We start from the raw sequence: 14409 nt of genomic DNA, 5'->3' as shown, positions 1-14409 counted from the left end.
TTTCATCTTGACATTTCCGGTACGATCTTACTCACGGAAGAACAAGGCGAAGTGCTGCCGCACCTATTGTAAGAATTATATCCCGTGTCCGTAGCACGTCATATATGGACAAAATGTACGGATGATGAATTACATGTAAATATCTAACAGTGTAATTCCCTTAGATAAATGTGTCAAATTAGCCAGATGGAATTTATCATCAGCTGGAGTATCATTATCTTTCTGCAGTGATCAAGTAAAAACAAAAGAGAGAAAAAGCATACACATCTATTCTGAAGGTGAAAATAGTTGCATGTTTATTTCCTCTCTGATGGAAATAATTAGTACCCGGGATATATGACACATCATGCGAATGTTATCATATTTTTTTCTTAACTTTATGACATGACAGTAAAGTAGAACATATTCAAAATCACCGAGAAATGGCATTCGTGGAGACAGCGTACACACTCACAGCATAAAATCGTTTACAATGAAAAGTTGCGATGCTCTTTTGTTTATTATGATAACAAATAAACTTCCATTGACGTATCTTATTGTTACCAGCTCGGCGAAAGACCCGGCTTCCTTGGCGACAGGATTTGATTAGTAATTCAAATAGTTGTCATTGACATTTCACATTTAAAATAAAATTAAATACAAATTTTAATGTTATTACACATTAGAAAGCGAGTTTGAGCGAAATACCAACTTAAATATGTAAAGAGGAAAGTATAATTTCTCCGGGCGTCTGGCAACAGTGATTATCGAAGTGTGTTTTGGCCACAACAGATCGAAAAACAGTATATCCGAGTTCTCGCTGTGAATGCCTAGTTTATGACATTTTACCTAATTCGATATGTCAGGCTTCGACGACAATCCGTTTGCTGACCCTTTTGCAGTAAGTATGCCCCGTAATTGCCTTTGGCTTTGTCCTCTGTCGAATATTGTTCTTAATTTTTGGCTGAGTTGACGAGACGTACCAGCTGTAGTCTCTGGGGTTCGGTCGTGTTTGTCATATGACGTTGAGACATCGCCCCATGTCATATGGTCCACATTTTCTTCTTTTTACCCTCTAGACATGTCTCTGCCCATATTTCCTTCGAGGTTGTTCAGAATGACTGTAGGGATTTGCTGAATAGGCTGTTTGTTGAGGCACAGTACCCTGGACGGTATTGGGCTATCTATTCCCATATATTGGCTTCAACTTAGTTTAGGTTAGTTTTCGGCATGACTGTTTTTGGTTAAGTCAGAAAAATATCTAATTTTGGTTAGCAAAACCTAGGCCTCGTTTAATCTACTCAGAATTTACATATATATACATCTTAGACTCCCCTCTTTTGGTTTAGGTGTATTGTAGATCTGTAATGTTGACCATTTCAATATAGGCTATTATTGGGCAGAACACTTTTGCTAGGCCTGTTTTTTTATTTCCTACCCGTACCATAAGGGTTTAAATGCTTTTGCTACGGTTCACAGAACAGGTTTGCCACAGAATTTGGTAGATTCTTTCCTTTGGGTCTGGCACAGTGGGACTAGGCTAGTGCCTTTTGTAGAGCTTTTTCTCATTTTTTTTTTTATCTTACATTTGGAGTTAAACCTGAGAATTTTATTGTGAAGAAAACTTTGTTTGCCTTGTAATTGTATGAATAAATGAATATTTTCCTTATTTTTTTTTATTGATAGCCTAAATTGGCATGTTTTGGAAAAAACTTAAAATTGAATTGTTTAGCAGCTGTAGTGGCATTCAACAATCAGAATAGGTTGCAGAATGGTAGTGGAAGAAGCTGCCAAATTGTGTGGAAAAGATGTCATTGTCTTTACAGGCGACCTATTGCTAACTGCGGAACCTGAGGAAGATGGGTGGTGGGGGGGATGTGTAAAAGGTGGAAAAGTGGAATGATGGCTGAATGGGAATCAGTATGAAAAAATAAAATAATTGAAATGGCCATGTGTTTGTTATGGGAGAGGTCTGGGTGTGGAACCTATATTGCGTAATGGATGTTGTCACAAGAGGTGCTCAGGTTTACAAAATATGCATGTAAGGCTTTTTTTTTTTTAAAGATTTTTGATGTCTGAAATACATTACAAGAGTATCTGTTTTGATAATTGGACAGGTCTTAGAAGGGGTGAAAGCATTTCTGTTAACTACAAGGACTCAGGGGATTGGGACACAGGAAATACAAAGCAGTAGCAAAGGGAGTAACTGCAGCATCAGTAAAATAGATAGGAGAGATTACTGGCTGTAAAAATGATCTTAATAGAGGGAATAAAGACTTATAATTAATACTTATGGCCTTTACTACTTGGCAGTGAGAAGGGAAAGAAAGATTTTGAAAAGATATAACTATAGTGTGTTACATTATAAGGACAGATCATGGTGGGAATATGGTATTAAAAATGGCATTTGAGGAGAGATGTGGTATTTGGGGGCTGGAAAAAAGTCTCATTGTTAACCAGTAGACTAATCAGAAATTCATATAGAAAGGAATAGGTGAAGACCTGGACCATTTGTGAGAGCAGGACAGAGAATAATAGAGAGAACTCATTACACGCTTGACCTTTCAAAGGGAAAATCTGACAGAGTGTTTATGATGATGATGATGAATGTAGATTATTATAGGCTCTGTGTTGGGGGAAATTGGATCTGAGCTTTTCCCGGCATTTTCCACTTCTTGTTAAGAGGTACCTCCTGATTGCCATCTTGTGTCTGGGAGTCATAGTGGTCTGGAATGTCGATACTCCAGAGTTCAGGCTTTGTTTGCATTGCCGTCTCTCATCTAATATTCAGAAGTGTTCTTACCCTTGGACTTTTTGCATGACTGACAAATGGTGGGGCAGTGACTACCTCACTGCTTTCTCCATTTTCAACCAGTTTGGAAGGTTTGCCAGTACTGGCACTCCCTTTGACTTTGGCTTGACTTATCCTTCAGGGTCAAATTGACCTTTTACTCCTTATTCTCCCTGGAGGGCAAGGGGTATTTTGGGTTGCCCCCATCAAAAGTCAAGGTCCTCTTCCCCTTAGGATTGCAGTTCTTTCCCTTAGGATTTGCAGTTTCCACTTGATCCCTTATCCTGCCCTCCAAGAATCATTTGGAAAGTGGAAGGGGAATTGGGGAGATGAGAGGGTTGCTGTGACAAGAGTAGGGGAGAGTTCTTCCTTATAGTGTACTCCATTCCTTGCTGATGTTATTCTTCTTGTGTCCTTGGGTGGCATATGCAGAGGTATCATACCCCCATGACCTTTTGCCACCTTGGGGCATGGGTGGAAGGTGCTCATGTACTTATCCTCCCTTTTTCTTTTACCAGTAGCCTTGTTCCTTTCTCCTATGGTAAAAATTGGGGATTACAGCATTATCGGTTCATTTACAGGTGTCAGGACTTTTGGTAAGGGAAAACTACAGCTTCTTTTGTCCTTGGGTGAATGGGAATTATCTCATGTTGCCTTGTATGGCATAGTTCTCAGAGACAATTCTGTTTACCAGTCAAGCTTTCTACTAGAGGAACCAGTGCCAGTGCATGCAACTCTAACTGTAGCCTTCAAGCTCGTTTCCAGATACTCTAAGGAAGAAGGGTAGGCATCTCATCTTTACAGTCTTTGTGTTCTGCATAGGATTTATTCTACTCTACTACTTGGCTACGTCAGCTTGACTTCAGTTGGATAATCTCAGTTCCTTTCTTCTTCCCATGGAATCTGGCGCCAAACAGCTTAAACTTTTAGCTTTGTGTGTCTATAGAGTCATTATGCTTATGCATCCTCACTAAAATGTTGGCCATCTTGAAGGTGAGTTTGGTGCCTCCCCTTCTGACCCAGAGCCCTAAGAGCCATTTTTCAAGTCTCTTTAGAGAGGGAAAGGACTGGATCCTTCCTGTTTTAAGTTCAGACAGTTTGGAGTTGCATCTGTCTGCAGTCAGACGGAACATTGGTTATGTTTTTAGGTTAGGAACCTGATTTCCTTCCTCATCTCGGCAAGAGAATATAGGACCCTTGTCTCCTTATCCCCGACCTTACATGGTACTCAGTCCATTGTTGTGACTTGATTTTACATCTCACTTAAGGTTTATTGTTAGGCTTAAGTCTGTGTTCACACTAGTCTGGTGGAAGCACATGATCCTTATATCTGAACACCTGTTTGAAGACTTGGGTCTGATGATATGTTTTATCTTGGCATATGATGCAGCTATCTACTTTGATTTCCTGGCTTTTAAATGTTAAAGAAAATTATTTGTCTGAAGTTTCAAAACATGTTGTAAAAAGGTTACAGAAGTTTGTATCCTCCTTTCCCGAATCTTTTGGAACAGTGCCAATCATGATCCAAGAGATAAAACATCTTATAGAAGAGGTTATCTAATTCCACCACCAACCAATCCCACATTTGTTCCTGTCACTGAAGGAGAATGTGCTAGATTTCTGAATGGTGGAAGGCATTACCTGTCCATTTGCCTACCTGCTACTCTTACCTACCTTATAATCAGGCTTCATTGGTTGCTCTTGATAAATAACTTCAAAATCTTCCCACTGGTGTGCACCGTAATTGTTAGATATAGGGGTAGGAGAAAAAAGAAAGTGGTTTGCATTGACAAGGGTCAGAAATGCACATAGGATAAAAGTCTGGGGAAATATATGGATCATGTGTTTTAGGGGAAGAAGTAAAGATAACATTCAACAGGGTATTTTTTCCCACACAGAGGCCAAGAAAAACAACCAGCCCCTTTCTGGGGCTAGTACCATTAATGCACCTCTAGGCTTTACCGAAGGGTGTATGCAACTTCCCTTTATCCCCAGCTATCTACACCTTTTTAGCCATTTACTCTACTTCCACTCCAATTCTTTTCTTCCTTATCGCTGTTGAGCGCTCTGTTATTTCATAGTGCCTTTTTAGTGCCTGCATCTTATTTTAGGCGTTTACCGTACATCCATTCCCAGTTCTTTTTTCCTATCTTGATGTCAACCTCTCTTATTTATTAGTGCAACTGGGGATTTCTTCCAGCTTCACCTGTAGATTCATATATATACTTCTTGTTTACTTTCTTAATCTCTCAGTCTTGCTGCCCAATCACTCGAGCTCCCTCCCTTTGGGGGTCTTTTAAAAAAGTGCTGTAGGGCTGAAAATAATTCAGTGATTGGTGTTATTGCATAAATTTATCTAGCTCACCCAGAAGGGCAAAAAAGGCATCCCAAGGGGCAAGGGGTCTTTGGCTTCATCCACTTCCCTATCATGCTTTGTCACTTTTGTAATGTAACCTAGGATGATATTTCCAATGTTTAGATTGCTGTACCCATCTTTATGCACATTTGCTTGGAAATAGCCTTCATTAAAGATTAGCAACATTTCATCAGTGTAGTTAAAAATTTCTCATAATGTTTAGCAGCCAGACATTGATAATGAAAAGAAATCTCCCCTTAATATTCAGACTATATATGAACTATACTCACATGTACTGTAAGCATTTAAAGTAGGCAAACATTGTTAAGGTGAAATTGTAAATTATAAAAAAAAATTTGGGAAGAGTACCATGGCACTTTTAAAAGTACAAATGCAGTTTATGAGGCATATTACATTTCCCTCTGTTAGCTCTTTGTAATTGTAACTCCGCCATCCTTTAATATTTCCATAATTCCCAAACACCGTGAGTTATATTTATTCATTCTTTTCAGGAACCTTCAATCCAGCAAGCAACGCAAAGCTCCAACCAGAGTGGCTTGGAAGAATATGACCCGTTTAGTGCCCAGCCAACAACAAATAGTACTGTCGTAAGTTTGGAGTCATGCAATTACACTTTTGTATTGTTTAAGATTGTAGTTTTTAGTTGGTTTAATGTCTGAATTTCAGTAGGTAGTGTACTGCCAAAGTATTCTTGTAAGGTTCCTCAAAAAGTTAACTCCCATAAACAAAAGTTCTTACAATATGATGGGACTTACAATATGATGGGAACAACAACAACTGCTATCAGTGTCTTAGTAAGTAAACAATGACATTTCATTAGAATTATATTTATGATTCACATGGTAAGCCCTCATTAGATTACTCTATATTGTTGTGAAGTGTTTTAAGATGGACATTGCTTTAAAACCATATTGTTGTGAAGTGTTTTAAGATGGACATTGCTTTAAAACCATGATAACTATCATCACACTTAATTTTTAATGTCGTAAATCTTTGTTGTAGATGGGTGCAGCAGTTGATATATGTGGGAAGTAAACATAAGTTAGATAAGATAACAGTTGTTGACTGCCCTTTAGTGCTAGACATTGACTGGGAAGAGGAAGGAATAGACTTAATTTATGCAAATACAGTCTCATGATTTTGGGTACCCTTGGGTTTGAATTTTGTTTTAAATTGATAAAAAAAAATCCATGTAGATGATAATCTTTCAATAAATATCTTGCACCACACAAACATCTTCATCTCCTTTCTAATTGACAATAATAACACTGTTAAGGACTGTTACTTGAAAACTTTAGTAAATTTTTGTTTGCAAATGTGTAAAAGCAGAAGTTTCTCAAGTGTATGAGCAATATTGTGATTCTAGAAACTTTGGAATCAGCAAGTCTATTTGGCCTTGTTCAAGACAATATAGTAGTGTAAAGTGAATTGGTTGAATGAAGGTAGCAATTGCAAAAAGATTTTATGGTACCTGGAGGAATTAATTGTATAATTCGTCAGAATACTGTCATCATCAGCAGCATTTTAAATGTAAGGCCTTCTCATTCCTAATACTATAGACCACAAGTCTCCATTTAACATTGTAGTTTTCCATAGCAAACCTCTGTACCTCTGTTAATGTGATAACACTGAATATTCTTAATATTAGAAATTGGGCAACTGTCAGGAAAGTGGTAAGGGTGATAAACCAAGCTATGTGAACACACACTGTAGTTGTGGAACTTGTGTGGTGGATGTGATACAAAGTGAGAGAAAATGCAGGTCAGGAAATACCTCTTGATTGTCCATTTTTCCTTTTTTCCACTCTTGACAACTTTTATGCAGTTGGTTTAATTGAGCATTAAATATTTATTGCATATTAGTATTACTGTACTGCTATTGCTACAAGACAAACTGTAACCCTAGTTGAGTAAGTAGAATAGTGCAATTATTAAATAGACCCGTATATGGAAAGCAGCCCAGCTTGGCAAAAAATTGGAAATTAAAGAATAGATTATGAGAGAGACGTAAAAAAACATAAATGAGGAGGCTAAATAACATCCAATGAAGTGAGATTCATTTCATTTTGCTAAAAAAAAGAAAAAAAAAGACATCAGCACTCATTGTTAACTTCTAAAGTTCCAGTGATGATAAGGAAGATAATTTCACTAGTTACCCCCAGCAGGAGTAAAACTTTTAGAAAACTTTGCAGTGTTGAACCACCTTCTTGTGGTGTTGAACCTAATAGAAGAAAAGGCATGACTCCTAGAGGTAACTGCTTGCCTCTTGTGCCTTGTGGTGGATGGTATAGTCTGGGAAGAGCTGAATACAAAGAGTGATCTTAATTATGAAATATTATACAGCTTGTGGAATGAGTTAAGTGAACAATTGTGCCAGAAATTAATACAAGGTTTGAGATAAATTTATATTGGCATTTTTTTAGTCAAGACTTTTGAAAATCCTTTAATTTCACTTAAGGGGTATATACTATAAATATGTGTCCTTGCTTCATAGCATAGGCAGTATTAAAAGGAGCTTTCTTGTTTTGGTTTTCTTTATCATTTGTTTTCCATCCTTTTTTGATCCCTTCCCAATTCCCACTTAACCAGTCAACATGTCTTACTACACTTTTTATCCCTTCTATAATAACAAAGACTTAATTTAACAAGTCTTTTAAGTCAGTCATGTATAATAATGGTGGTGATGATAATACTGGGAGTGTTAGTATTAATAACAAACCCATTACCAGTTTTCTTTTAAGATTTTAGTCGAGATGTGAGTCTTAATTCTTGATGAATTGAATTGGTTCTTGTTGAGGTTTTTAGTTACAGGATGTGGTTTAGTACACATTTAAATCAGAACAGTGAATCTTAAGATAGCTATTCAGCATAAGAATTTGGCTTTATGATGCTTTGAATTGTGTTTATTGTTTGCATTTTGTTGTTAATAAGTTTCTCTTTATAGGGAGTTGGGAACACTGTTACTCCGCCCACATATGTTCAGCCTACAGTATCGGCTGGTGCGGGTGGACAGCCTGCTGTGGTGACCCCCACCCCGGCCAATCCACCTTCTTACACACCATCAGCACAGCAGCAGGTCACAACAGCAGAGTTCCAGGTCAGTGGTAAATTAGTTTTTTCCTTGCATTTGATGATTTTGCTGCATAATTAGTTAACTGGCAAGATTTTGAGTAGTAATATTGATGTTGAACCACTTGATTGTGGTATTATTGATGTTGAACAACTTCACCTGGAGAAAAATGATAATCAACTCTGCATTATAACTGTTGTTTGAGATCCCTAATTTTTTTTGCTTTAATTTTTCCAAGACAGCTTTAACACATGACCTGTGCTTGAATGTGATAGGAAATAATATCCCCAAGATATTTCTAAAGGATTTACTAATTTTGATGTTGGCTGTAGGATATTGGAAGGAAATGCTACAAGAAATAAAAAAAATATGTTTCTTTTCTTGTAGCATGTTCTTCCATGTTTGATGCCTACACTTTTATTTTTGTAGACATGATTGATTGTAAGAAAATCCTGGTGTCTCAAAAAATTATTTTTTAATTTTTAGTGCATTTTAATAAAAGCATATTTAAAATTTTTTATTTACATTTTTTTTACCTCAAAAAATTGAATAGAAGAACCCCAGTGATTAACCATAGCTGAGGTATGATGACAGGCTTAAGTGTTGAGCATGGTATTATCACATGGTATTTGTTAGCTATTGTACAGAACTAGTATGCATTTACAGTGAACCCCCCGTATTCGCGGGGATGCGTCCCACACCCACCCCGCAAATAGGTCAAATCCGCGAATGCTTAAAACCCCTCTAAAAACACTTAGAACTGCCCATTTTGATAGCTTAAACCAAGAAAAACCCTGTAAAAATGCTTATACCTGAGTATTTTAATAGTTTTATCACAAAAAGTACATTTATTCATGAAAATTGTATGAAAATACAGTAATTAGTAAATATTTCTTGGTGAAAAATACCGCGAATGGGCGAATTTTCCGTGAATGATGGCTAGATATGTTCCACAGAGAAACCCGCAAATGTGTGAGTCCGCGAACCATGAGAACGCGAATATGGGGGGTTTACTGTACATTTAAGCAACTGTCACAGGCTTTCATGTCCTTTATAATTTTTTCTTGTGAAAAAGAAAAATGTGGGATTCAGGATTTAACACCATTATCAGGATTAGTTTTTAGTTAGTTATTGGTACCAGTCACTACATGTACTTTTATGCCTTGGAATATTAATTATTGTTTAAAGAGTCCATTCAGTTTTGTGTGGTCGACATATATGTCATGCTGGGGTTTAGTGTTCATTCTGTTTGTATATACAGGCAGTCCCCAGTTAACGGCGAAAAGCCACGATTTCCACTTATCGGCGCCGATAATTGGATATTGGCGCCAATACATACTTAACAGAGGTGCTGATAACCAAAAATTGGCGCCGATAAGCCCTGAAAATCGTTGAAAAAGCACCGAAAATCACTGATTAGCGGTGATTTTCAGTTATCATCCCACCCTCAGAACGGGAACACACACACACCCGCCAATAACTGGGGACTGCCTGTACGGGCAGCAGCAGTCCGGGCAGTCCCCAGTTATCGGCAGGGATTCCATTCCCAATGGTGTGACAATAACCGAAAATCGCTGATAACAGGAAATCAACGAATATCTCTGCTTATCGGCGCCGATAAGTGGGGATCGGCACCTCTGTTGGGTGGGCATTGGCGCTGACAGGTGGATATCGGCACCGAAAATCCAGTTATTGTTGGCGCTAGACAAGTGCTGTAAAACCAGATCACCAATAACTGAGATCGCCGATAACTGGGGACTGCATGTATTGTGTACATTTGCTTTAGTTATTAATTTACTTAGAAGTTCTTGACACCTTGGAAGCTAAGTAGAAGTTCTTGACACCTTGGAAGCTAAGTAGACAAGGCTTGGTCACAGGACAAGACGATCAAGTTTTCTCATGACCTCAAAGATACAGTATTTGAACATGTGGTTGAAAGGAAGAAAATAGGTATAGGAATTAGAGAGGAAAACTTTTATTCTGAGGTATGATTTTATTTAAAAGACTTGAAAATTATTGGTATTTCTTGCATAATATTGATTAGTAGGGCAATGGAGCCTGCTCTAATCGATTTTTCATATTCCAGTTAACAAATACTTTTTATGGTTGCAAGTGTTTAGTGTGTGATTCCTTGAATGAAGTCATTGTCAGAATGATCACACACACAATGGCAGAAAATCTTTTGTCAACTCTACAGGGTCTTAAAATATAAGTCTTGTGGAGTCATGTCCAAATTCATTATGCAGAAAGCATCACCTTCTCCATACAACACTTTTTAAAGATAAAGATAATTGGTAAAAAAAATTTAGAGTACTATAAATGCTGGAATGATAATACTGTAGTAATATCAGTCATAGCAATGGGGCTTTGTGTATGTGTAGATACTGAGTTGAGCCCTTTCCCCCCAAAAAAAAAGTTGCAGGCTGTACAACCTCTTTCAAAGTAAAAGTTTTTTGGTTGGAGGGCCAAACACTTACACTCTGCTCAATAAATCTTTTTTTAGTATGCCATACTAATGCCACTTGAATAATCACAGTGTTGCACAGAAATTTAATGTAATGATGCAACAATTACAGCAAACATTTTTTTGGGGATGTATGCAAATGTTGAATGGTGCAGCACAAGAACTGAAGTGTTAATGTTATTGATGCAACACTCTTAATTCCATTGTGTCCATTCCATGTTACAAAATATTTCATTTCATAAGTAGAAGTATCACAGGGACCTTTAGCAGAATGTCACAGAGTTGTAACAACTGTGCCCTTAGATACTGACGTTTCCACACTGGCTAGTTCATTTGCTACCCCTGTTTGATTGTAAGGAATTTTTGTAATACCAAGCAAGTTTTAGAGCACTTGTATTATGTCATCCAAATTTTCTTAATTTAATTTGAAGTAAAGCAGAAGTTCGATTATTTAGCGCCCCCATAATTGTGATGCATATTAATGCACACTGGTCAGGTTTCTCTCACAGACTGCAGAGCTTTGTTTTGCACCTGGGATTTGATCTGCATGGTTTGTGGAAATGTCCTTACATCTAACCCCTCCACTGATCATTTTACTTACAAAAATACAGTTGAAACATTTAAACTAACAAACACACACACACACACAGAGAGAGAGAGAGAGAGAGAGAGATTCACTGACTGACTGAAGAGTAGTGCAGTGCAATATAAAAATAGTACAATATTACAGTGTGTTGTGCACTGATGAATAAATTCTCTAAAGAAATAATTGAATGTTATGAAATACGAGAAAGAAATAAGGAAAATGATGATTTGAATGCAAAGGTGGTTGGATTAATGAAGGTGTGTAGGAGTAATGGACAAGGAGGTCAATTCCTATAAGAAAATCATAAGTAATGAAGGCAGAGTTTGCACAAAGAAAGAAAATAACTTTAGTTGAAGAAAGAATAACTGAAGCAAAGCAGAGCCTTTAAAGTATTGGAACAATAATATGGTGTAGGTTCTCTTGAGATGAAATTCACTGGAGGACTGAAAAAGGCAAATCAGATTTAGAATAGCACATTAAAGGAAAGTTATACATTAGTCTAGTGTGACCTTGCATTGCTTTACGGGTATGAATTGTGGCCTGTCAGTGAAACCTCAAGGATTATTGAATTTGGAATAAGGTCTCGAGACGTAAATTTAGTTATTATTAAGTAGTTAAAATAATTAACTCTGAAAAAGTTGTGACAGGATATAGTAAGATCTGATACCATTAGGGAAATATAAGTTTGTGATATGGTGAGGGGGAGGTGCTTGGATATGTAATTTGCATCATTGTGATAGTGTCAGCTGTGCTCTGCTGGGCATTGGAAGAGTTTGATGACCCAGACCTACTTGGATGAGAATTGAGATTGGGGGATGTAGATGAATGTAGATTTGTGCACAGGAAAGATGAGTGGCAGAATGTCACAGAGGCCCTCTGTATTGGTTGGCAGTGGAGACAATAATGAAAAACTAGATAAACTTTGAGATTTCAGTGTAATTAAATTATATTTTCTGTAAAAAATTAAAAAGGAAATCATCCTTGAATATTTTGATGTTGGGTTACATTGGAATAATGTTGGACAATGGTGAAATTGGGCCTGTTCAAAGGGAATTATCATGAAACTGTTTTTATATAGAAAATCACAAAATTTTTGTAGTTTTTTATTTATATTTTTTTTGCAGAGTATCACAAAAATTGTCAGTTTTTCTATAGTTTGTATTTTATATGCAATAATTGGCAAAAAATAAACATTAAACAGGAGAGGAATTTTATTTTACTTCTCATGGTGCATAGGAAGCCATAAATTTATTAAAAATATTTTCAAAATGTGAAGAAAAATGTGTTTGTGGTTAACCTTAGTGTATCATTCTCACTGATGAAGATAGTTTTGTTATTTTTGATATTAAAAGATGCTTCAGTGAAGTACGATTATTTAGCTTGCAAATAAGACTAAAACTAAGTCTATCATGAAATTAAAATTTACAAGAAGAGATAAAAGAGAATTTATATGCTCATTAGCAGTATGAATGAATGAACTGTTTTGCCCCCTTAAATTTCTCAAAGGGTTAACCAACAGTTTCTGAAACATTTGATTTCTGTAGGGTTATTATTTAATGAGTGTATACTACGCTGGAACTTGGGAAGCCAGACAAGTGACCAACTAGATAATGTTATGAATTTTGCATTAACTTGCTCTGTTAGTTCTAACAAGTCAACAATTTACTAATGATAATTTTCCCCCTTTGGTGTCAAGGAATTAAAGGTGAGAAACCATTCTCCTCCCTGTGCATGAACCTTGCTTTTTATGTAATTTTAATGGCAAGAGGCAGGTAAAGGCCAGTATGCTGGAAGGTCCATAAAGCTTTGCCAAAGTATTGTCAACCTCTCTTTAACAATGTATTATGCTGAGATTTTAAATGCTTGTGTTTTCTTGCTTTGCTTGTTTGTTGGTGGACTAGAATAGTGTTAATGGGTGTGTTTGTCTTTATGTTTATTTTGATGGTGTATTTGACGTCATATTTATTGTGATGGTGCATTTGTCTATATATATATTGTGATGGCAAGTGTTCGTTTTATGTACACCAAAGCTGTTGTTGAAAGTTTTAAGAAAATGGTCTTGGAAGCCTTAGGGAATCTGTATGCATTTAATGATGAGTTCTTTGTAGGTTTTATGAGACATATGTTTATATAGAACTAAAGTAACCTGATTCATCTATTACTTTTCCAACATCCTCTGTTGTTGTAACAGACTTCAAAGTTTAGTGTTCCTCCATTCATATCCTCTTTCTTCCATCTCACTTTCCACCCTCTCCTAACCATTGTTACATAGTGCAACTGTGAAGTTTTCCTCCTCTAACACCTTTAAAACCTCCTTTACTCTCAATTTTCCTTTCACCGTGGAATGACCTCATAGGTCCCAGCGCTTGGCATCAGGCCTAAATCCCATATTCCATACTTCAGTGTTGTACAGCATAACGTCTAGATGAGGGAAATTCTTAGCTTAAAGTATAAGCACAGTACCTGGCATGTGGCCTGACGGTACCTCAAAAGTATCAATCAAGTCAGCTAATTTTAAGGAAGAATTGCCAGTATCCTTATGACTGAACTAAACAGAACCATACCCACTTGGCAATGTTGTTAGAAAATATGAATTTCACTGTAGGTTTTCATTGCTTGAATAAAAGAAGTGGATTGAAGGATTAAAATTGTACTTTTTTGAAGAGGTTTATCATTTAGTGTGCCTTCTTTGGCAGACTTGTTCTTAGTCTTAAACTTCCCATACTTTCCCTTAGCTTCATAATGCCCAGCTAAGTGTTCATCATGATATGCATATGTCCTCTCAAAATCCTTTGCATTGAACTTTTAGTTGCATCCATTCTTGGTCTCTGGCATGAAGCCAAACTGAAAATGATTGACTTTAACCATTTTCTTAGCTTTTCTCTGGCACCATTTCCGTTATTCTCGCTGCTGGCTTATTTTTTTATAATTGTTTTATAATGTCCACAATCCAGTGCATCCCCTTTTCCTTGCATATGCTTATTGTAAGGCCCCTTAGTGCCATGTTTTTTGCCTACCAGCTATGGTGTTGGTATTTTATGTTTCATATCTTCAGTGTGGATTTTTTGTAAGGAGCATTTGTTACGTAGTCATTTTTCTAATTGGTACAATCATAATTTGAAGATATTAGTGTACTTTCATTA

At 36.8% G+C, this 14409-nt stretch overlaps 1 protein-coding gene across 6 annotated transcripts in view; it reads left to right on the top strand.

Annotated features, from left to right (window-relative positions):
• The first annotated feature begins 525 nt into the window (after positions 1-525).
• The window catches only part of Scamp (secretory carrier membrane protein), a 54557-nt gene continuing 40673 nt past the window's right edge, over positions 526-14409 (top strand). For 2 of the 6 annotated variants that reach the window (XM_067122403.1, XM_067122401.1), the window contains exons 1-3: positions 529-880; positions 5639-5734; positions 8091-8243. In XM_067122403.1, coding sequence (XP_066978504.1) covers positions 839-880; positions 5639-5734; positions 8091-8243 — 291 coding nt within the window. In that variant the 5' untranslated portion in view covers positions 529-838. Of the gene's footprint in view, positions 881-5638; positions 5735-6850; positions 6909-8090; positions 8244-14409 lie in introns of those variants that run through there. The other 4 variants (XM_067122402.1, XM_067122410.1, XM_067122411.1 and 1 more) reach the window with 4 other exon arrangements.

The sequence above is a fragment of the Macrobrachium rosenbergii genome, chromosome 20, assembly GCF_040412425.1.
Source record: "Macrobrachium rosenbergii isolate ZJJX-2024 chromosome 20, ASM4041242v1, whole genome shotgun sequence".
Classification (NCBI taxonomy): domain Eukaryota; kingdom Metazoa; phylum Arthropoda; class Malacostraca; order Decapoda; family Palaemonidae; genus Macrobrachium; species Macrobrachium rosenbergii.
Note: the sequence above shows the minus strand (reverse complement) of the source record. Positions and strands in the feature narration are given on the sequence as shown.